The following is a 21,670-nucleotide window of genomic DNA, read 5'->3' on the forward strand; positions in this document are numbered from 1 at the left end:
AAATAGGTACAGTATGTATTATTTCTTAATAATCCCAGAAATTGGTATTTTGATTATTAGATTAGTTGCTCAAATAAGTTGCATACTATGACCTTCATTTATTTTGCCAAAAAAGAAAAATTAGGTAATTTCATTGAAAACTCGCAAAACCATCAGAATCGGTACCCCTTTTTCAAAGTATCATATTTTGATATATATATATATATATATATATATATATATATATATATATATGTATGTATATGTAATTAAGCTATACGTTTTTTGTTCTGAACTCAGTTAGACTTGCACTTTCAGGAAAATGTAGTGAGAAGGCAATGGAACAAACTTCATTTTTTTGACATTTTTGAAACTGAGTGGTAACCACTTACATGCGCTTAGCCTTATACAATTCACTACTTATCGTGACTGGCGCCACGAACACACACACGCACACCCAAAATGATCGGACCAAATGGTCTTTATTGACGTCTATCTCGGACCTGTCCGCCTCGTGCGGTCTTCAAGTCGAGTCGACCCGGGCCCCAGCGCGAGGCGAGCCAAATCCAGGCACTGGCGAGCGACCCTTGCGGTTCTTGCGGGGGGATGGTGTCTCTCGAGCACTCGATCGTGCAGCGGAGGAGGAGGAGGAAGAAGATGACTATGACGACGACCAAGACCAGCCAGACAGACTCACCCCTGCGAGGATCCTCTGCCCCTTTATATCCTCTCCGGCGCGCTCGCTCAGGCGTCATTCATTCTCAGGCGTGGCTCACCCAGGCGTGATTCGTTCTCAGGTGTGGGTCGACCTTTTCCCCACTTGGTGCTTTGCCAAGCGAATCGGTGGGTGGGGGCATAACCTTTCCCTTAGTGAGCGTGCAGAGAATGCCTGGAGCAGAGGGTTTCTTGGGCGCAGCTCGACCTTTCCTCAACTTGGCACTCTGCCAAGCGAATCGGTGGGTGGGGGCATAACCTTTCCCCTAGTGAGGACGCAGAGAATGCCTGGAGCAGAGGGTCTCTTGTCATTGTTTTACCCCGAGCTGGAGTGGTCCGCAGCTGTTGTAGTTGTTGGTGGAAAATAAAAGAAAAACCCTAACTATCAAAATAACTCCACAGCGCATGTACATTTATTTACCCATTAGACAAGTGGAAGAAAGCTATCTATAAAACACATACTTACCAAAATAACTGCTCTATAGGAGCTGAATGTTGTGTGCGATAAACTTCCAAATCCGCAACAATACCTTCACCATGCCTATTTTTATGCCTGCGGTATTTTGCAATACGTCTTTGTATATTAATTCTTCCCTATTCATTTATTTTCATTTATTTTGTGGAAATTAGAACAGTACTCAGTAGAGTGCATACCTCCACCAGGCGATCCACTGATAGGCCAGATCTGGATTCGGACCTGAGCCAACATGTAATCGGCTTGTTCTTATTACCTTCCCAACTCATCCAACAAGTTTTGTCATAACTCGTCCACAATTTTTTTGAAATTATTATTATTATTATTTCATATGCAGCTTGTGGCTGCTAGTTGCATCATTGCTGGGAGTGTGGATGTGCTGCTGGTGCAGTGCCCCCTGTTTCCAGTAAGCTGGTACTCATTTTGCTGACCTGGGAAGGATGTCAGGCTGAGTAATGTTTTGAAATATCGTGCTACATACAGTAGTGTACATCATTTTTGGCGCCATCTCTCAATGATGAAGAATCGGTTAAACAATTCTAGGATCCGGATCCTCACCGAAATCAAATAAATTCCATCTCCCAACCTGTGTACCAAGTTTCATCCTCTTTTTTAGGAGATATCCTGCTAATGGACGAACAGGCAGACAGACAGTGGTGAAAACAACCTCCGTCCACCTTCGGTGGAGGATATAATCAGACTGGTGAAAGAATACAGCTGCAGCTGCCACACTCCTGACTGCACCTCAAAACTTCTAGTCTCACCAACACGTTTTGTGCTCACTTTCACTCTTTGATTCCATGAGAGATTCAAGATCAGCCAAATTTCCTCTCATGGTATCTCGTATTTATTTATTTATTATCTATATTAGTTTGCCATGTTTAACTCGATGGAATGCCTTCGTGTAATCTCCAAAACATACACACAACTTTGTATTGTTTTGTATCACCCTTTTGTTTAACATCCTCAGTTGGCATACACAGTACCATTCCTTCTTCCCTGTCCCTCTTTCAATCCTACTTGGTTATCGCTCAGACATTTGTCTATTATTGGTGTTATCCTCCTTTCTACCAGGTGTAGTATCAACACGAGGGGATAAGTATGTAGCTGTTGAGAAGCACATATACACAAAGTATTGATGCTGGTGTGGCTTCGCGAGAAATCATTGCAAACCTATTATGTGTTTCAGACCACAAACGATACTTCGTCACACCTGAGCCTCCAAGCCTGCAGCATTGTGAGTAAACAATGAACTACGTTGGCCTTTTCTGTATGAGCTGTCCCTGTCCCTGTTGTGCTGACAGTTGGTCACAGCTTCGTGTGAGTTCCAAATCCCAACTGAAGGCCAAATGTTGTTACTCTGGAGATAGCCATGGCTCTAATTTTACGTGTGTTTGCTAACATTTGACAGGATAGTGCACTTACCTCTGAGTTGTCTAATCTGGGTTCGATTCCTGACCCAACTATCAACTCTCAGATTGGCGCTTCACCCCACAGGGCCTTGCATATTAAAATGGGCCGACCCCCGATGAGCGTTAAGCGGGGTGTCCCATCTGTCCTAGATAGTTGTTGGATCTTAAGAAATATCCCATGGTGTCTTTAATGAAGAGTATGTGAGTTATCACTGGCATCCTGAACAAATTACAGATGTCTACCAAAATCACCTTCATTCGAACGTCGGGCCTGGTTGAAAGCTTTCTCTGGCCATAGTGGTTGTCTTGTTTACTTACATGGGCTGAGAGAACCGTGGTTTTTCTCTCTCTGAGTTGTATGACATACTGTACAAGGTCTTTGGGCCCATCTCTTCAATCAAGGTGCAGAGAATGTAGCTTTAGATTTGGATGTCTAGGATTTTTGTAATTCACATTGACACCCTGGCTGCCCATACCTTACATCTTCCAGTTGGCTCGAGTCAAAGTGAAACTCTGACCAAGAAGAATTTGAAAATTTCAACCTTGTCAATGGATTCTCCTCTTTCTTGTGAAATTTTATTGCCGTGCATGCTGCGTTGTCACTGGAGCGAAGCAATTTGTCTAACACTTATCTTCTGTTTACAGCTTGTCCTCCTTGTGCATTTCTGTTCAGACACTGATTGCTTGTTACAACTTCAATTTGGCATCATTCTTATTTTTTTTTCTTTTTCTTTTTCTTTAACTTTCATTGCATGTTTTGGAAGCAATATGTGTATCATATCTCATGCTCATTTCACTCATTTACTTCATACGAGTCCCTGATAAGTAAATGCACTCTCCCACATCCGGGGTCGCATGTTGCGTAAAGTGCACTTGCGTAATCCTTCAGGGTCAGTGCAGCTTTGGTGTTCATGACAGTTTTCAACAAGCTTTTTAAGGCCAATACTGATCTTTGTTCAATGGGAGTTTAACTGGGATTCTGTACTGGAAGTTGAACAGGCCAGCAAGCCCACATGCCTGGAAGTGGGGAACAAAATCACTTCCTGTTCGATTGCTGTCCATCATTGCAACTGCATTTATTTGTTGTCTGACATTGTTTCATGTTTTTTATTTTTTTTTCAATGTAAAGAAAGCACTCGTGTGTGCGTGTGTATATGTGTGTGTGTACACACACACACATATACACATACACACACACACACACACACACACACACACACACACGTCAATATGTATGTTTTGCATGGTACTAAAGTGTTGATGTGTGATGGTACCATTCTCTTGCCTTCTTGTTCTCTGCTCCTTTGTTTAATCGTCCATATCCTCAAAGTATGTGATATTTTTCGACTATTAGCTCTCCTTTTGAGATGTTTGAGAGCTGTCTGGTTTAACAACAAGTCCCACCACTCTCTGTAGTGTGCATGGGGCATTCGTGCTCCTATGGCGCCGTCTGTGAGCGGGATGCGAAAGAACCGCACCGTGCCATCTGCGTGTGCCACCGGTCCTCTTGCCCAACGCACGCCCGTCCCGTGTGCGGACACAATGGGCTGACTTACAAAAACGAATGCCATCTTCGAATGGAGGAATGCAGTTTGCAGCGCAGAATTCGGATCCTCTCACAAGGGCCTTGCGGTGAGGCCTACAGGGTTAGTTTAAAGGTGTATACTTGGGGTAAAGGCCAAGGATCCTGATATAAACGTTATTTTAATCTGATGGTTGACTTGTGATCTGGACAGTGGCAGAGGAAGTTAAGTGGACTGGTTGATTGCTGCGGTTTTGATGAGTTTATTTAAACTCTATGGATAGGTTAAAATCCAATGGACCGTATCGTCCTTGATCTTTTCGTTATTTCCTTGGGAAGATGGTCTTTTCCTAAATTGTATTTTGAATTAGGATGCAGTGTTGATTAAATTATATATTTTCCACAAACCCATTTTCATATTCTTTCTGCATTATATTTTTCACATTTTTGACCTACTTAAAGTTTTGAAAACTTGATGAACCACCAATTAGTTTAGCTGTTCAGCAGATGAGACTCAGGCCTGATTTTTCAACCACAGAGTGGTCTTCATCCGGGACTGTGCAGGCATCGTGTGCTTGATGTTATGTATTCTCCAAGAGGGAGGGTAGAGGCACCACGTGACTGCAATAGGTCTCCATGCATTTTGCAACCAAGTAATACTGTTACGGATTTGGAAGCCTTGTGCACGCAGACAGTCAGCAGTCCCCACAGTTCAGTTATTTTGATAAGTATGTGCATTGTTAGAATCCATCCCCTGTGTCTAAAGGGAATTTCATGTGTGTGCTGCGGGTTTATTTTTTAGGTCATCTCGATAGAGATGACCTAATAAAACCGGACCAAATGTCCGTCCATCCGTCAACAATTTTTCTTTCCGATCTTGATGAAACTTAGTATGTGGGTAGAGGTTGATGAGTGTTGCACAATGATATAACTTTTGTCCGGGTTCAAGGTCAGGGTCAATCAAGGTCACGAGGTCACGCAAGTTATAAAAATCGCCATTTTCAAAACCTATCTTGTCTGCCATTCTACAAGATATTCGGCAACTGTTTATTGATTATGATCATAAAAAATATTATCTTGTATCTAACTGGACAGATTTTTGAATTTCCGTCCCGTTTGGCCGCCACGTAACCTGGAAGATGGTCAAAAACACCTCCCGGTACAAAGAAAACTTTTTACTTCCGATCTTGATGTAATATTTGTATGTGGGTAGAGGTCGATGAGTGATACCCAACGACATATTTTTTCCCGGATTTGAGGTCAGGGTCAAGGTCACGAGGTCACGAGGTCACGAAAGTTGTGAAAGTCGCCATTTTCAAAACCTATCTGGTCTGTCATTTTAGGAGATATCTGGCAACGGTTCATTGATTATGATAGCAAAAAACATTATAGAGATGACCGTCACCCCGACACGGGGGTAATTTTTTAGTTAGGTTTTTATCAACAACAACAGCGTACCGTCGCCTCGCTCCACCGTCGACATTACGCACGTGGCCTAGGGTGAGGAGGTAGGCGGAGCTACAATCGCCTCAGCTCCGACTCCCCCCCAGAAAGGTGGGAGTTGCCCCACCTACCATGGGCCTGTCCAATGAGGGATGGCCAGTGAATCATGTGATGCGGCCATCCAATCAGGAGGCGAGAAAAGAAATCCTTTGGACCTCAAGAGAGGCTGAGTCATTGGCGCGTTCTGTCTGGCGGTCTGGGTCTGCCTCGCCTGGTGTCACCGGATCAGGGGAAGCTTTTTCAGGCTTGATCGACGGTCACTTCATAATCTCTCACCTCGTCCGCCTTCATGCTGGCTGGCGTCCGTCGCTCCTTCCCTCATCCCTGGTGCTTGGTGCTGTGTTGTGGCGGTGGGTTTGAGTCCCACCACCGGATAAGCTCGACCAGACCGCACGAGGCAGACAGGTGCAAGTGTAGGCTCTTGCCCTAAGCTCGCCTTCCCTCCGAGCTGAAAGGCCAAAATAAATACCCTTCGTGTGTGTGTGTGTGTGTGTGTGTGTGTGTGTGTGTGTGTGTGTGTGTGTGTGTGTGTGTGTGTGTGTCGCTGTCCTGTAAGTAGAAACTGTTTAAGTGCCTTGTACATTGTAGATTGCATTTCTTATAGTCGTGATAACTCTGCTCTCTGTGCTCCCCTGCCCCATGATAAATAACTCCCCCCCCCCAATTGTTCAATGTACCAGCTCGTTGTCTGTCACTTTCTTCCATTGGTTTAGCACGGTGTGTATTGGGAATTTGGGAGGCCGTTCTTGCCGTAAATTGTTCATTTGGACCGACGGATCTTGGTAATCCCGCTCGGTTTACACCCGGATCGGGCTCGCTAAATGGCCCGTTCCGCCTGAGGTCTGTCGAGGGTGTGGTTTTCCCCCTGTAGTTAGACGACATGGGTACTTAGGTATATTGAAATTAAGCAATTAACCCTACTCCACGCCATCAAAATATTGGCGACCATGGTCCGCTAAGGGAGCCGTGAGCTTTCGGACTTATCCGAGAGTCACGACCTAAATTCCGGGGTGTTCGGTGGAGACGACCCTATTGCTCCCCCTCTCGGTCGCTCCTCGCCACCGACCCCCGGCCCACAACAAATTGGTGTCAGGAGTGGGATTCGGCCCCTCTGCCTCTGTAGAGAAATTCACGGGAGTCGGATCAGGGGTGTGCGCCCCCCCCCCTGTTCCCTCCAAATTGCGAGCGTTTAAATTATTCTGAATACGCACCATGGCGAGCCAAGATGAGCTGGCTCAGGTGGGTTTAGAAGTAAGTTTAGAGGAACCAGTGTTCCAGGACGACCCCATGCAGGAAGACATTCCCCCACAACCAAACCCAGAAGTAGTTCTGGGAGTGGCTGGGGCAGCACATGAGTGCCCCCCACGTGCAATTTCCTCCACAGACCAGATGATGGAAATGATGAGACAATTGATGCAGGATGTACGAACAACAAATGACAAGATGGATGCGAACACGCAGGCACTGAGGGGTGATATGCAAACACTGAGGGGAGATATGCGAACACAGCGAGGGGAAATGCAGAGCATGGGGTTAAACCTGCAGGCGAGTATGAAGGAGGTGGAAGGCATAATGGCGGCACCATGTGGCGAAACGACCGAGTCGGGGGAGGGGGGGGAATGCAAAATGTGTCCGGCCCGCAATGGAAACTGGTGAGGTCGAGGGGACGAGCGACGCCACGACAATTATGGGGGAAATTAATAAACTTGGGCATGAGGGGACGACGGAAAAATTAAAGGAGGTGATGGAGACGCAGAAAATAAAAGACGAAAAGCCAGGAATTAACGGAAATAATATTAAAACGAGGTGACGGAGACACAAAAATTAAAAGAGGGGGACGAATTGCATGAAAGTAAAGAGGAGCACACACAGGTAGAGATAGGAGGGGACAATAGGGTTGAGCATGGGTAATGTTTCGTGACCCGGTGCGAGCATCAGCATAGCCTGCCTCAGGAACCGAGGGAGAGATAAGCTCCCTCAAAGTGGACTGCGACCAGGTAAGTCCGGTCAGGCCGTGCGAAGTCGCGGAACGCGCGGAGCGGGTCCACGGGACGATATGCTCGGGCTGGATTGCACGGCGAGCCACGCAGGTTCGGTGTGTGAGTGACGTCACCGGGGATCTCGCGGCACGAAGGCCGGATAAACGGTGCACGTTGTCCCGCGTGGGAAACACTACGAAAGCGAGCGCTGATTGCGATGCACAGGGCGACGACAAGGCCCCAGGAATCATCCGACGGAAGGGATGAACGAGCGAGTCGCAGACCGCCGCCCTGGCGGTGCAAAAACAACAACAATAAAAAGGCCTCGCCTCGTACATAGCCCCGGCCAGGATGTGGTGAACATCCTCCTTGGGCATAGGAGCAATAGTTTAGTGGGAAGGGTTTAGCGATAGATAGACCGGCCTCATGGGGGCATGAGCCGTCCTCCATGGGGCCCGTGGAACAAGTTAGTGGGAATTTAGTTTAGATTTAGAAATGGATTTTGGGAGACACGGACGGACATGGAATGTGTAGTGGGGACGTAGATTAGCTACGTAGAGTTAAAAGGAACCTGCATTAGTGAAAGGGATGACAGGGATCATGAGTTAGTTAGCAGAATAGCAGTGTTGAGTGATGGGAGTGAATTGGAAGAAAAGAAAAAAATAAAATGTGTACCATGAGTGAATGTGGGACAGCGGGCCCAAGTGTGAATGGAGCGAATGTGGAATGCATGGTGCGAATGAATGATTTGGGGAAGGAGTGAATCCCACCCAAGGGAACCCGGGGGTCAGTGTAATGTTGGTTTGTGGGTTAGTTAAATTTACCAAAAGGAGGTGGTTCTGTTGGTGGCGTATGAAGGCACGATACTTTTTGGGGGGTGCAGGAGTCTATTGACTGGCTGGGAGCGTGGCTATGGAAAGGTGAGTATTGAGTAGAGGGAACCCCAGGCACCGAAGTAGTCGGCCAGAGTAGGCCCAGGGTCCAAGTGACCTAGATAGTGTAATGGGCACGGGCGACCCTCGGGATGTGACCCGTAGCACCGAGATGCCACATGGGCATACACTGGGGAGTAGCCGGGAAGGGCATTCCCCGCGTTCATAGGGAGCAGGTAGGCTCGGAGATGGCTTCAGGGCCCGGGGGTGCCGTAGTCTGAGTTCGGCAGACGGAAGTCCTTGCCAGTTGAGCCACGCTGCCCAGCCACGAAATTGTGCAAGGGCACGAGAGAACATTTGCGGGCAGGGCCCGAATTGATAATGGACATCAACACAGGCTACAGAAATCATGGTTTCTCGAACCAATAGTTTAAATTGACAGGCGTTTTGAAAAGCCCCGGGGATAGTTTAAAGTGTAATAAATGCTAGGGTAGTTAGAAAAAAAAATGTACACCTTCGCACCATCCATCCCTTCGCTCTCTGTTGGCCGCTGGACTCACTTTGGGAAGATTGCTGAACTCTGTGGAGGTTATCCTGAGGCTTTGTTGGGCCTTGAGACAGGTTACTAGTCTCTTCCTTATTCTCCTCAAAAAAAAAGCAGCTTTGGGGTTGGGAGTAGACTGACAGGATAGGTTAGCCGGACAAGGACAGTAGGAGGGTTAGGGACAAGCAATTATAAAGAAAAAAAAATACTAAAACAAAAAAAAGATAAAAAGGGGTCTAAATTCTGTTTTCTTGTTGCAAACTAAGGGAGTGGGTATGGACAAAGACAGGCGAAGGCGATAGGTTGGGGGAAGACAGTAGGGTAGGTCGGAGCCCGTTTCTGGACCGGCCAGCACCACCGCACTCCCTCCACAGAACCTCACGGACCAGACCAGAGGCTGGCCATCTTCATATGCCAGCCTGTTGTGCTGTATTTGCTGGTCCACACTTGCCTTGCCATGCCTTGTTTGCCTGCCTTTGCCTTGATCCCATGCCTGCTTCGCCCTTGTTTGCATTGCCGCTGTGTCACCATCCAACCATGTGCGCCGACCATCCATCTCCAGTGTTTTGCAAGTACTGCCCTGCAGGCAGCCACACCATGGGGACTGCATTGTGCAGTCCATGCATCCATTTCTTTTTTTGTGTTCTGCACCAATGACTTTTCCTTCCACAGATAACAGGTCCTGGGCCATGGTTCGTGTAAATAGATAAGTTAGAAATGTAAATGAATAGTAACCCACCTGTGTGTCTGTCTGGCGCCGGCAATTTATTTAAGTTGTCCGAGTGAGTCTGATAGTTTAGTTACGCAGCGCACTAGGTTATTTATTTTTGGGAGACGTATAAAAATGTCACACTCAGGGATCCGTAGGTAAGACATACGAGGGGAAAAACCTACACCTGCATGGCACACAAAAATTTGCGTCTCGGGACGAGTCTGTAAAAAGGGGGGGGGGGTGGTGTTACAGATTTGGAAGCCTTTGCACACAGACAGTCAGCAGGCCCCGCAGTTCAGTTATTTCGATAAGTATGTGTATTGTTGGAATCCATCCCCTGTGTCTAATGGGAATTTCATGTGTGTGCTGCGGGTTAATTTTTTTAGTTGGGTTTTTATCAACTACAACAACAACAGCGGACCGTCGCCTCGCTCCATTGTCGCCATTACACACGTGGCCTTAGGTGAGCAGGTAGGCGGAGCTACAATCGCCTCAGCTCCGACTCCGCCCCAGAAAGGTGGGAGTTGCCCGCCTACCATGGGCCTGTCCAATGAGGGATGGCCAGCGAATCGCGCGGTGCGGCCGTCCAATCAGGAGGCGAATGGTGAGAAAAGAAATCCCTCGGACCTCAAGAGAGGCTGAGTCATCGGCGCGTTCTGTGTGGGTCTGCCTTGCCTGGTGTCGCCGGATCAGGGGAAGCTTTTTCGGGCTTGATCGACGGTCGCCTCATCTTCTCTCGCCTCGTTCGCCTTCGTGCTCTCTGGCGTCCGTCGCTCTTTCCCTCGTCCCTGGTGCTTGGTGCTGCGTTGTGGCGGTGGGTTCGAGTCCCGCCACCGGGCAAGCTCGACCAGACCGCACGAGGCGGACAGGTGCAAGTGTAGGCTCTTGCCCTCAGCTCGCCTTCCCTCCGAGCTGAAAGGCCAAAATAAAGACCCGACGGGGTCCATTGTGTGTGTGTGTGTGTGTGTGTGTGTGTGTGTGTGTGTGTGTGTGTGTGTGTGTGTGTGTGTGTGTGTGTGTGTGTGTGTGTGTGTGTGTGTGTGGGTGGCGCTGTCCTGTAAGCAGAAACTGTTTAAGTGCCTTGTACATTGTAAATTGCATTTTAGTGGGGCAACTTAGCTAAATATAGCATAACAATTGTGCATTTTGTGAGGAAAGCACCAAATTTGGCACACTCGTAGCCTATCATATTATGAACATATTTGGATATTGGGCCATCTCAAATTCAGCCGCTGATGGCTGTGGCAGCCATTTTCCACTGCCATCAAAAATTTTGAGATGTCCCAATATCCAATACTGTTTATAATATGATAGGCTACTTGTGTGCCAAATTTGGTGCCTTCCTCACAAAATGCACAATTGTTATGCTAAGTTGCCCCACTATTTCTTCTCGTCATGATAACTCTTCTCTGTGCTCCCCTGCCCCATTATAAATAAACCCCCCAACTGTTCAATGTACCAGCTCGTTGTCTGTCACTTTCTTCCATTGTTTTAGCACCGTGCGTATTGGGAATTAGGGAGGCCGTTCGTGCCCAAATCGTTCATTTGGACCGACGGATCTTGGTAATCCCGCTCGGTTTACACCCGGATCAGGCTCGGTAAACGGCCCATTCCGCCCGAGGTCCGTCGAGGGTGTGGTTTTCCCCCTGTAGTTAGACGACGTGGGTACTTAGGTGTATTGAAATTAGGCAATTAACCCTACCCCACACCATCAAAATATTGGCGACCACGGTCCGCTAAGGGACCCGTGACCTTTCGGACTTATCCGAGTCATGACGTAAATTCCGGGGTGTTCGGTGGAGACGACCCTACTGCTCCCCCTCGCGGTCGCTCCTCGCCACCGACTTCCCCCACAACAATACCTCTTTCTCCCTCTTGGAGGTTACTTGACACGTATGCAAAAATTCCACCCTCCCCCTCCCTATCTATACCTTTCTACATCCTGCCCCATTCCCACCTACCTTTCACTCCCATCTCCTCTCAACTGCCCCTTCCATTTTCTCTTGTGTTCTTCTACTTTCCATATTTTTCTCCAAGTCTCTTTCTTTTTATCATTTAATCATTCCCTTCTTCTTGCATACTCGTGGTGTAAATGGCTCCCATTTACACATACAGTAGCTCACATCCTCAACACCTTTAAAAGCACATCTTGCATAGTGAATTGAACTTTTGTGGATTGAAAAGCATAATAATCACCTCCATATTGTAATCATTATATATAAGTTAGGGTTGGTAAGGTCCATTTTTATAACAAACAAGGAACTTTAGTGCAGGAGGAGGCCATTTCGCCGATCAGGCCTGCACTGCACCAACCCCAATATCATATCACCCAATCACACACAAGTCCTGCCAACATCCCGATACTCCTCTATCTCCAATGTATCCAGGTACCTATCTAATTGCATTCAAACTTATCCACCTCCTTCCCACCTAATGCCACTACCTTTCCAGGAAGACCATTCCATGCATTAACCTGCACTCACTCTCTGACTGAAAGAGCCCGACCTTAAAACTGTTCTAACTCTCATCTTTTTTACCCTTAAGCCTGACACTGTCCCTTCTGCTGAAAAACTCCACTTATCTTGTCCACATCCTTCATTATCTTACCTCTATCAGATCCCCTCATAATCACCTCCTTTCTAATACATAAAGTCCTGTCTCTTCAGCCTCTACCCATAGCTGAGTCTAGCTAGGCCTGGAATCAATCTGGTAGCTCTACGCTTTATCGTACCCTCTCCATGGCAGCTATGTCCTCCTTGAGATGTGGTGACCAAAACTGAACACAATATTGTCAATGGGGCCTCACTAAAATCCTATACAGTGTTAACACCGACTCTTCATTTATAAATGATCTCCCTATGAATACATCCTAAAACCATGTTACGTTTACCGATATCTGCCTGGAATTATCTTGTCTGCTTTCCACCCGTTTCAAGAATGACTTCCAGATCCTTCTTCCCTGTGATGCGCTCCAAGCTTGTCCCTTACATCATGTAATCTCCATTTTCATTATTCTTACTCATCTCAATCACTTTGCATTTCTTTATGTTAAATTCCATCTGCCAATCTTTTGCCCAATCTATACAAGTATCAATACTTTCCTGTATCTGAACACCACCCCCTCTGATATCCACCTCACTTCCAAGCTTTGTGTCGTCTGCAAATTTGGAAAACTTACTCTTTACCCCATTATCTAAATCATTGATGTAAATAACGAATAAGAATGGTCCGAGTACTTATCCCGGAGGTACTCCACTACTTGCATCCTCCCACTCATAGCTACTCTCTCCTTCCTACCACCAAGCCACTTTGCAATCCAATTAGCTACCTGACCAGCCACTCCACAAGCCCTCACTTTGGCTAACAACCTCCGATGTGGTACCTTATCCACTGCCTTTCCATCATCCACCCAATCAGACACTGCTTCGTAAAACTCTAAAAGATTTAAAAACAGGAACTACCTTTGGTCAACCCATGCTGACTACCTGAAATTAGTTTGTATTTGTTTAAATGGTTCTTCATCTGGTCCTTAATTAATGTCTCCAACACCTTCCCCACAACTGAAATCAAACTAACAGGTCTATAGTTTCCCAATTCTTCTCTGGATCCTTTCTTAAATAATGGTGTTCCATTTGTTACGCTCCAATCCTCCGGTACCTGTCCTGACTCCAACGAACTGTTAAAGATATCTGTGAACACCACACTGATCTGCTCTGCCACTTCCCTCAAAAATGTCTTGCTGTTCTCTTTAACTAGCAGAGCCCATCCATCACTTCGCTGATGGACCAATGAGTTGTCGTGTTTGCCAAAAATTTTGGGCGAGAAGGAGAAGGAAAAGAATACAAATTTATCCAGGCAGAGCGCTTTAACCCTTCTCCCCCACACCCGTCCCCGTCCTCACATCCTGCTCCTCCCCATTTCCCCCCCGCCACCCCTCCGATCCTCCTAATGTCCCTTCCCGCTAGAAATGTCTCACACATGATGATGGTCTTTCATAAGCCTGTCCGTTTTTTTTAGGGAGGGGGAGGGGAGGAGGACACATTTACCCGTGCAAAGAGTGCTTCAACTTCATCGGTGTCCATGTAAAAAAGGAAATTGTAATACCCTCTGCCACCACCACCAGGTGGTGCTACACAGTACACGTTTGCAAAGCTAATTTATGCCCTCCTCCTCCGTCCCCCACCCCTGCGTGAGACCGTGGCCACTTAGCTGACTTAACCCCCCCCCCCCCGCACAAAGTTGTATTTGCACCCCAAGTTTGGAGTTTTTAACTTAAAAGATGTGACTGTGCATGAGAGAGAGGTTGGGGGGGGGAGAGACAGAGACACAGAGACACAGACAATGGTATATGTATGTATGTATGTAGATATTCTTCTCTATGTCCTTTTCATATTCCATTTTGGGTTGGCGAGTTATTTTCTCAACCTCATCCCTCTTTCCTCCTATTTAGATGTAAGTTGAACTCCAGTGCTGTTGTTTTGTTTTGAATGAATGACTTCTGCTTATCCCCAACCCAATCACACTACTTTCCTTTCTGCTCAACCACTCTAGTCTATTTCTGCCTCTCCCTTTACACCTCACTGGAATATACCTACTCTACACCGTACACATTTACTCCTTGAAGTTTTCCCATTTATCCGATGCAGATCACCCGCTCATTAACTTTACCCAATCTAACGCTTCCAAATAACTTCTAATACCCTGAATGTTTGCCTTCCCAAATCCAACAATTTCACCCCACTACGCTGAACTTCTACATTATGGTCTGCTTTGTGAGTAGCACTTGAGCTTGTATCTCACTGGGCTGCGACAGCTCGCGACAAAATGCGAACGGGATTCTCCAAAATGTCTCAATGTTCACGGTGGTTCTCAATTTCCTCGTGTGAGTCGCAGGACGTCGCTCTGGTGTCGCTTGAATTTTGAACATGTTCAAAAAATTAGTGCGACACATTTTCTCTCAAAATAGTCGCAGAGTCGTCGCGGTTGTCTCGAACCGGTCTCGAACCCTTCTCAATTTAGTTTCCGTGAGTCAGAAGGTGCGACAAATGTGAGACAACGTTGTGAGGGATTGGCGACCTATGAAACTAAATTGTGACTGATTGGAGAAAGAAAATGATAATCTGTCCTGGGACCCCTGAGAGTTTCGTAATTATATCACAATTTGTTCTCAATGACGTGAGACATACGCAAATGTGAGATATTCGTGAGACATACGCAAAAATTAATTCAGTGCGATTCCAAATGAAAATTATCGCTATTTTATCGCAATTTTGTGTCTCCAACTAGTCGTGAGCTGTCGCAGCCCAGTGAGATACAGGCTTTACTGCATTGTGGTCTCTTGTCCACAATGCTCTCGCACCTCCACCCCCTCCACCATTTCGAGATTGTTATGAAAAAAGAGGTCTCGCACTGCACTCCCCCTTGTATGCTTTTGTACAAACTGGCTTAAAAAGCAACTCTCCATTAGCTCTAAAAATATCCTCATCTGCTCTGCCTTTTCCCTGTTACTGGAAGCAATCTACTCCAGGCAAGTTAAAATCCCTCATCATCAATACTCTTCCTTTATCACATGCCCTTCTGAATTCTTCACATATCCATCTTTCCTGCTCTTCCCTCACACCAGGAGCCCTGTAAAAGCATCCTACATTACCCCTTCCCTACTGTCTTTCAATACTGTCTTCAATAAAAGATACGGCACTGTCTTTCTCCCAGATTTCCACACTACTCTCTTTTTCTGTTTCCTATCACACCGTTAAATCCTGTAGCCTTGAATTCCCATCCTCCAGTTGGATTGGTCACTAATAAAAACCACATCTCACTTACATGAACGATGTCACACCCCTCGCCATCCATCCTCGCTTCAAGCTCCTGTCACCGTGTACAAGACTTTCAACGTTCCCTTCCATTAACCACCCCCTGTTGCCACAACCCTCCACAACCACATCCTCGGTCTCCACACAAAGTGGAGAGTTCATAGAACACGATAGCCGGCGCAATGTTTAAGTATATACAGGATGGTCTTGCTATTCACGGAGGTGACGTTCTTGAGAATCTCCGTGAACCGGGGATCTGTGGAAGGGAGAGGGATGGGGCGGGGAACACGGGGTATACAAGATGGACATTACAGGGACTTTCAGGAAGGAAAGCAGGGAATTTGAAGGAGGTGGGTTTGGGGTGGATTAATGGGGGTAGAAAAGATCGAGGACTTGGATGGGGGACGAAAGGAGGTGGTGGTGAACAGCTGTTTTGAAGGCCTGGAGGGAAGAATGGGATTAAACAGAGTGAGGGGGTTTATTCCAAAGGCAGGAAAAAAAAAGAGGACTGAAAGAGTAAAGGTGAGCAGTGATTCGTGATTTTGGTAGTTTTATCAGAAGGGGGTTTTGGCGGACCTTGAGCGCCCTGCGGAAATATGGTGGGGACATATCTCAGACAGAGTGGGGGGGGGGTCGAGACCGGAGAGGAGACGATAGAAGACAGAAGACCACAGACCTGCCTGTGTTGAGAGAGTGAGAGGCCCAAAGACTCAGCCTCACTGATCCAATGATCCGAAATGCCTTGGTTCCCACAGCCTGAAGCCAAGAAAGGTGGGAGACAGGATCACCAGCCCAGAGGGGAGAGCAGTACACCATCAGTCTGCGGATGAAAGCTTTCTATGTGGTCAGGAGCTCAGGTGGGCCGAGAAGGCACGACGGAGGATTCCCAGTCGGTGACTGGCTTTGAAGACCAGGTTGGAAATGTGGCTTTCCCAGGAAAGATCATGGCAGATAGTGACACCCAGAAGCTTGGAAGAAAGGACTTATTCCAGAGGATTGTTGAGAAAGTGGATGGAGGGGGGGGGGTTCCAAATGTTTCTTTCGAAGAGATAGTGAGAGTGCGAAATTTGTCCAGATTGAAGGACATGTTCCACGGGTTGGACCAGTTTGTGATTTTACCCAGATCTGCAGTGAGTGAAGAAGCTGCTGCTTGCCGGTCTGAGGGATGACAGGTGGGTGGAGTCATCAGCAGAGATAAACAGGATTTTCCAGAGTCGGAGAGAACGTTGATGAAAACCAGAAAAAGAACAGGGCCCAGAACACTGCCTTGAGGAACTCCAGCCTGGACAGGAAGAGGGGATGAAAGAACTCCATTTAGGGCCACACGTTGACCAACATGAGAGGAAGTCTGTGAGCCATGAGTGGAGATGGCCTTGGATACCAGAGGAAGAGAGTTTGGTGAGCAGGGCAGGGTACCAGACCGTATCAAAAGCACGCAATATGTCTCGGGATATGGCTCTGATTTCATGTTTCATCCATTGTTAGGAGAGCAGAAGCAGCATATCCAGGGTAGAGTGACCTGGTCTGAGACCGAATTGATAATCGGAAATCAGGCCATTGGCGAAGAGGAAGGATTTAACATCTGAAGCGATGATGGATTCCATAACCTTGCTGATGATTGGGAGAAGGCTGATTGGTCTGTAGTTGCAGGGATCTGTTTTTGCACTTTTTATGCAGGGTAGTAATGTTTTCTGATTTCCAAGCGGATGGCAGATGACCTTGAGCAAATGAGAGGGTGAATAGAACAGAGTGAGAGTGAGCAAGAGCAGAGGAGCAGGTTTTTCGGACGCGTGGGCCGATGCTGTCTGGACCAGTTGCAGAATCTGAGTCGAGGTTTGACAGCAAGCTCTCCACCTTGTCCAGAGAAAAGGACACAGAGTCCAGGGATAGTTGGGTGCGACTGGGTAAGGTGGGTGCAGAGAGCAATGGGTTTCGGACACAATATTTCGATGCAAACACCGAGTTTAGGCATTCAGCCTTTTCACCTGAGGTATCAGCAGTGCTGCCATTTGAGGTAAGGGAGGGGATCGAGGGGGAACATGCCCCAGAAACATTTGATTAGACACCACCAGGATTTGGAGGAGGGAGAGAGGTTTGAGAGTTCAGACTTGAGCTTAGAAAGATGTTGTTTTCTGGCTATCCTGAGGGTAGATACACATTTGTTCTGAGCTTTATGGAAGGAACTGAGATTACCTTCAGTTGGGTTTTCTTTCCATGAGACAAAGGCAAGTTGTTTCAGGACAACTGCCTCAACACAAGTTTCAGTGAACCGTGGGCAGGGGAAGGGTGGGACAACTGAAGACGAGAGGGGATAAATCTGTGCATGAGGGGGAACAAGTTTCTTTGGAAGAATTCCCAGGATGAGTTGATGTTGGAGAAAGTATCGATGGGAGACCAGTCTCGAAGGTTGATGGCTGCTTGGAGACCCTGCCAGTCGGCTTGAGTGAAATATCAGACTCGACGGTGCTGAGGTGGTTCTCTGATAACAGCCAGAGAGATGTCCACTTTGACAAGCACGTGGTCAGAAGAACCGATTGGAGCGGAGGAAGAGCAGCAGATATTTTCAGGGAAATTTCTCAAAATCAGATCCAGAAGAGATAGAGTACCATTGGTTGAGATGTGGGTTGGGAAATTGACCGATTAAGTTAGTCCCAATGAGTCACAGAAAGCTTTTGCTGAAGTGCCATGACATGTAAGAGAGGTACCCACACCTAGCCAACTTGCATGATGACAATTGAAGTCACCACATATGAGGAAGAGAGAGTTTGAATGAGAAGATAGAAGTTGGTCCATGTTTTCGGATATTGAGGTGTAACTGGAGTCATCACTGTTTGGTGGACGGTACTGTACACACATAAACATGAGGTGGGAGTGGAGGGGAAGCCGTAGCCAGAGGTATTCCTGAGGGTGTGGGGGAGTGAGAGCAGTGCATGGAGAGTGAGGAATGGAGTCTTTGATGAAGAGAGCAAGCAACTCCTTCACCAGGACGAGGCTCAGGTCTGTCATACCGGAAGAGGGAGTCAGAGATGTCTTGACGGAGGAAAGTTTCTGTTTGGCAGATTATGTTTGGTTTGTCAGTGGCAACCTGTATGGAAAGATCTCTAAGGTTTGAGCGAAGGTCCCGGATATTTGAGGTCCACACTGTTGATGAAGAGGGAGGGAGTAGGCTTTGGTGCAGGGGATCTGAGGGGAGGGGGAGGGTAGGACAAGGGCCGAGGGGGGGGGAGGTAAGGAGAGTTGTTGAAAGAGTGTGGGGATTTTAGAAAAGCTAGGGGAGGGGCCAGATGAGGATGAGGAGGAGAAAAGGCTCTCTGGTGCTGGGGGAGAGGGGGGGGAGAAGAGAGGGGGCAAAATGCAGTTGAGGATTTGAGGAGGTGGAGTGATGAGATGGAGGTGAGAGGGCAGGGGAAGGAGGAAGCTTTCTGGATGAGATGTGGGGGGCAACTTTGAGAAGGGTGAGTCAGGGGGGTGAATGGTGGGAGAATGGTGAGTGGGGAGTTTTTGAGAAAGGTGAGAGGGAGGCTTGGAGGGAGAAGAGTGTGATGGTTGCTTTGATAGCGAGGGGTGAGGGGCGTGAGAGGGTTGAGTTGGCACTGAAGTTGGAAAAAAAGAATGGTTGATGGAATGTGAACATTCATAGCAAACTGGGGTTTTAAAAAGTTTTAGGTTAGAAATGCGGTTAAAGACATTTCTTGATGGATGCAATAAAGACGAATTAAGAGAATGTAGAGAAGATACACTGTAACAGTTGGATTTTTTTAGGCAAGGTTTGAAGGAAAGGTCAAATTGAGAGCAGTCTGTTGAAATAGAAGAAGAGTAGTGCATTATGATACAATAAAGAAAACTACACGTGTGAAAGAGGAAGATGAAGCATGACGAGAGATCGTTTTTATGATGATGATGATGATGATTATTGTTGTTTGAAAGAGTTTTCATCAGATTGGGTAATGGAAAGGTTGTAGAAAAAATTGTGAGGTGAATGGGGAATTTGGATCGGTAAACGCAGGAGGCGGAAACTGATCACGTGGTTTCGGGAGAAGTTCGTGGCTTTGGGAGGTGTATCGTCAAAAGTGAATTTATTTATTTTAAATCAGGATTGCGTAACATTCAGAAAAGGGAAGGTTGAAGTAAAATCGGGGAGGTGTATGGTGTATTTGGAACTGTAAACGCAGTGAAGCTGCTGGGTCTGAAACGTATCACGATGAGTGTGGAGAGAGACATGTGGTTGCAGGAGGTGTATAGATCGAAAGGATACAAGGAAGATTATTAATTTTTGATGTTTTTTTGAAGAATAGGTAAGATTCGGGAATGGAAGGTTGTAGGAAGAAATTGTGAAGGTAATGGCGAGAGTGGGTCAGCTCAAGTAGAATAAAGATGGTGTGCCGGCAGAGGAGGAAGAGGAAGAAGAAGGAGGATCGTGACTCGTGGGTATGCAAGGAGAAAGGTTGTTTTTTTTTGTTTGGAATTTATCACAAGAAACAGAGTGTTTATATGGGGGCATTGGGAAAGTGGGGAAAATAGGAATTGAAGGTAATCGGGAGAGAATACAAATACAAACGATCGTACACGAAGAGGGGAAGGATGGGTAGGCTTCAAGGAACCCGGTAAGACAAGGTCGACAAAAACTCACAAAATAGCACGATTTTTTAAACAAAACTGAACTAGGAACACACACAGTAACATGTAGGTGAGAAAATAAACAGTTAAAACGGGACAGATAATGACTGGAAACTTAACTTTGAGATCGTCAGCATAGAGCCCTGAGAGACTCTGCCGTCGCTCCAAACCCGGAACCGGAAGTGTTATTAATAATGTAAAAAGCCTGGTGTTGACCTAACGGTTTGGCTGGCTGGCTTAAGATCTTCGGGGCCTGAGTTCAAGCCGATCATGGGTTTGAGTTCAAGCTGATCACTAAGATCGATCAAGAAACTTAACTTTAATAACGATGATAATAAACTTGATCCAATAGCATAGATGGCAAGTGATCCGCATTTCATGGGTTTGACCCAGTTTGTTTCTGAAATCCCACAGACCAGTATTTGTATCATCAAAACCCGTATTGGATGGAATGTACGATCAATTTCAAAACACAATGTTTTACTTCCATTCCACTCGCAAGGATTGACACAGACTGAGAGACCAGCGGTGTGTTCAGTTACAAGGCATCCAGCTAGCACTTGCCAATTCAGCCATTCCTTATCAACCATTTTGAATGGACTACTTGTTTGAGTGCTTAAGTGCCACTTGGCAAGCGCTTTGCAAGGATCTTGGCAATTGAGCACACCCCATTATCCGATATGCATGGTATCGCTCCAGTCAACTGGCTATGTGACGTCATGAGCTTTCCCTCACCAAGGCAATGCCAGTATTTCCAGGGGTGTGTTCAGTTACCAAGTTTCTTGTGGAGCACTCAAGCAAGCACTCAATTTGAAACCGTTAATAATGAATGGCTGGCTTGACAAGCACTAGCTAAGCTGCTTAGTAACTGAACACATCCCAGTATTTCATGCGCAGTATCACCTTACCATTCAATCATGTCTAGTAAATAAATAAAAAACCCGCTTTCGATTCCTACCAACCTTTTTTTGTCACCTCCAATTTGCCACGTTCACAATAATGTGATGGCGATGTTGATTGTGATGATGGTGATGAGTTGATGAGTTGATGGAGATGATGGTGATGTTGATGTTGATGCTGGAGAGTTTGAGGAGGTTCTTGTGTTTACGGCCCACGTTAATTAGGTGAATAAATGTGGGAAATAGTTCGCTAACCCGTGATTATTTGGGCACATTAACCGCAATCCGCAAACCTTGTAAGCTGTTCCTCAATCAATGACATACAACACTCGATTTAAATTACCTGTTCAATCACATTTGATTTGATTTAAATATATAAATTGATACTCAATTTAAATAAGCTGTTCCTCGATCATAAACTGATCAGACGGATTGACGGACAGACATGAACCAATTGCTTAACCCAGCTTTTTGCTTTCCGTGCGCGAGGTAACATCCTAATTTATTTCTCAAGAAATGTCCCCTTATATTAAGCACCCTGCCACCTGTCTGCATGCACACTCACGGTGACCATACAGGGTCCTCACATACACACAAACTGAAATCACTTCCTCCCACACCACCCCTCC

At 46.5% G+C, this 21,670-nt stretch overlaps 1 protein-coding gene across 4 annotated transcripts in view; it reads left to right on the plus strand.

Moving 5' to 3' along the window:
• The window catches only part of LOC147019084 (agrin-like), a 182,989-nt gene that overhangs the window by 73,105 nt on the left and 88,214 nt on the right, over positions 1 to 21,670 (plus strand). For 2 of the 4 annotated variants that reach the window (XM_085899319.1, XM_085899320.1), the window contains 2 exons: positions 2,358 to 2,405; positions 3,997 to 4,212. In XM_085899319.1, the coding sequence (XP_085755445.1) occupies positions 2,358 to 2,405; positions 3,997 to 4,212 (264 nt within the window). Of the gene's footprint in view, positions 1 to 2,357; positions 2,406 to 3,996; positions 4,227 to 21,670 lie in introns of those variants that run through there. The other 2 variants (XM_085899321.1, XM_085899322.1) reach the window with 2 other exon arrangements.

This window comes from Eptatretus burgeri, chromosome 10 (genome assembly GCF_056783735.1).
Source record: "Eptatretus burgeri isolate ZD-2024b chromosome 10, Ebu_testis_v1, whole genome shotgun sequence".
Lineage (NCBI taxonomy): Eukaryota > Metazoa > Chordata > Myxini > Myxiniformes > Myxinidae > Eptatretus > Eptatretus burgeri.